Source organism: Mizuhopecten yessoensis, unplaced genomic scaffold (genome assembly GCF_002113885.1).
Source record: "Mizuhopecten yessoensis strain PY_sf001 unplaced genomic scaffold, ASM211388v2 scaffold10339, whole genome shotgun sequence".
Classification (NCBI taxonomy): domain Eukaryota; kingdom Metazoa; phylum Mollusca; class Bivalvia; order Pectinida; family Pectinidae; genus Mizuhopecten; species Mizuhopecten yessoensis.
In genome coordinates, this window is record NW_018408497.1 from 11,246 (window position 1) to 13,983 (window position 2,738).

Sequence of the window (2,738 nt, forward strand, 5' to 3'; positions counted from 1 at the left end):
TAATTAGCTCCACACATGTACATGTACTTAGCTCCACACCTGTTTCTTGAACCTGTCAATGCTAATGCAACAAATGAGATCAAATTTTAAATCACATTCAGATTTTCAGGAGCATCTTTTCTTAGTTTCGTACAAATGTGAACTGTTACCAGATGATGTGATATGATGTACTTTAACCCCACTTAAAGTTCTGGGTAAAGATTTGTAATGGGAGTTTTATGGTCTGGGTAGAGATTGGTCATTGGGAGTTTAATGGTCTTGGTAGAGATTGGGAGTTTAATGGTCTGGGTAAAGATTGGTAATGGGAGTTTAATGGTCTGGGTAGAGATTGGTCATTTGGAGTTAAATGGTCTCGTTAGAGATTGGTCATTTGGAGTTAAAAGGTCTGGGTAGAGATTGGTCATTGGANGGTCTGGGTAGAGATTGGTCATTTGGAGTTAAATGGTCTCGTTAGAGATTGGTCATTTGGAGTTAAATGGTCAAGTTAGAGATTGGTCATTTGGAGTTAAAAGGTCTGGGTATAGGTTGGTCATTTGGAGTTTAATGGTCTGGGTATAGGTTGGTCATTTGGAGTTTAATGGTCTAGGTAGAGATTGTCCATTGGAAGTTTAATGGTCTGGGTAGAGATTGGTCATTGGGAGTTTAAGCTTTGTTTTAAAGGTTAGATTATTCTGCTTGCATCATAATTGTTTTCTTAGGTTATTGTAATAATGATTTTGTTTTTGTAGAACACTTAATTAATAAGGAATATTATTTTCTATTTTGTATAGTAGGTCAGAGAAATGACATGTTATAACATAAATATTTGTTTAATTTCAGACCGCAAGAACCTACTGTGCAACAGATACTGAAGATCTAGCGTTTGTTGTGTCCTTCATAAAGGCACGCTATCCTAACGCACCTCTGATAGGGGCTGGGATGTCTCTGGGTGGGTAAGTACCTAAAGGGGCTGGGATCTCTCTGGGTGGGTAAGTACCTAAATGGGCTGGTGTCTCTCTGGGCGGGTAAGTACATAAAGGGGCTAGGATCTCTCTGGGCGGGTAAGTACCTAAAGGGGCTGGGATCTCTCTGGGTGGGTAAGTACTTAAAGGGGCTGGTAACTCTCTGGGCGGGTAAGTACCGAAAGGGGCTGGAATCTCTCTGGGTTGGTAAGTACCTAAAGGGGCTGGGATATCTAGGTGGGTAAGTACCTAAAGGGGCTGGGATCTCTCTGGTTGGATAAGTACCTAAAGGGGCTGGGATCTCACTGGGTGGGTAAGTACCTAAAGGGGCTGGGATCTCTCTGGGTGGGTAAGTACCTAAATGGGCTGGAATCTCTCTGGGTGGGTAAGTACTTAAAGGGGCTGGTATCTCTCTGGGCGGGTAAGTACTTAAAGGGGCTGGGATCTCTCTGGGTGGGTAAGTACCTAAAGGGGCTAGGATCTCTCTTGGTGAGTAAGTACTTAAAGGGGCCAGAATCTCTCTGGGTGGATATGTACATAAAGGGGCTAGGATATCTCTGTGTGGGTAAGTACCTCAAGGGCTAGGATCTCTCTTGGTGAGTAAGTACTTAAAGGGGCTGGACTATCTCTGGGTGGGTAAGTACTTAAAGGGGCTGGAATCTCTCTGGGTGGGTAAGTACCTAAAGGGGCTAGGATTTCTCTGGGTGGGTAAATACCTAAAGGGGTCAGAATATCTCTGCGTGGGTAAGTACCTAAAGGGGCCAGAATCTCTCTGCGTGGGTAAGGACCTAAAGGGTCCAGAATCTTTCTGGGTTGATAAGTGCCTAAAGGGGCCAGAATCTCTGCGTGGGTAAGTACATAAAGGGGCTAAGATCTCTCTAGGTGGGTAGGTGCCTAAAGGGGCCAGAATCTCTCTGGGTGGGGAAGTACCTCAAGGGGTCAGAATCTCTCTGCGTGGGTAAGGACCTAAAGGGGCCAGAATCTCTCTTGGTGGGTAGGTACCAAAAGGGGCCAGAATCTCTCTGGGTTGGTAGGTTCCGAAAGGGATATTCAACTATGACCACAAGTTATCTTTCTGGTTTTATGACTTCAATTATAAAATTTGGTTATACACTGTATCATGACCTGGTTTGTGATGTTTTACAGCATGATCCTGTTCCAATATCTGTCAAAAATGGGTAGCGAGTCAAAACTACAGGCTGGAATGTGTGTGTCTGTGGCATGGAACGTGTTTGAGTCATACGTAGAACTGGAGAAACCAGGAATAAACAGACATGTCCTCAACAGAGCCCTCGCCAAAAGTCTTGTCTACTCTATACAAAGGTTGGTTTGTCCTCAAAAGAGCCCTCGCCAAAAGTATTGTGTACTCTATATAAAGGTTGGCTTGTCCTCAACAGAGCGCTCGCCAAAAGTCTTGTCTACTCTATACAAAGGTTGGTTTGTCCTCAAAAGAGCCCTCGCTAAAAGTCTTGTCTACTCTATACAAAGGTTGGTTTGTCCTCAACAGAGCCCTCGCCAAAAGTCTTGTTATACAAAGGTTGGTTTGTCCTCAAAAGAGCCCTCGCTAAAAGTCTTGTCTCCTCTATACAAAGGTTGGTTTGTCTTAGACAGATCCCTCGCCAAAAGTATTGTCTACTCTATACAAAGGTTGGCTTGTCCTCAACAGAGCGCTCGCCAAAAGTCTTGTCTACTCTATACAAAGGTTGGTTTGTCTTAGACAGAGCCCTCGCCAAAAGTATTGTCTACTCTAAAACAAAGGTTGATTTCTCCTCAACAGAGCCCGCCTCAACACTTTTA

The 2,738-nt window shown here is 44.0% G+C and overlaps 1 protein-coding gene across 1 annotated transcript in view; it reads left to right on the forward strand.

The window, feature by feature from the left end:
* The window catches only part of LOC110460252 (phospholipase ABHD3-like), a gene marked incomplete at its 5' end in the record, with an annotated part of 25,658 nt that overhangs the window by 11,210 nt on the left and 11,710 nt on the right, over positions 1-2,738 (forward strand). Inside the window, 2 exons of the mRNA XM_021513070.1 lie at positions 820-932; positions 2,088-2,264. Of these exons, the coding sequence (XP_021368745.1) occupies positions 820-932; positions 2,088-2,264 (290 nt within the window). The remainder of the gene's footprint in view (positions 1-819; positions 933-2,087; positions 2,265-2,738) is intronic.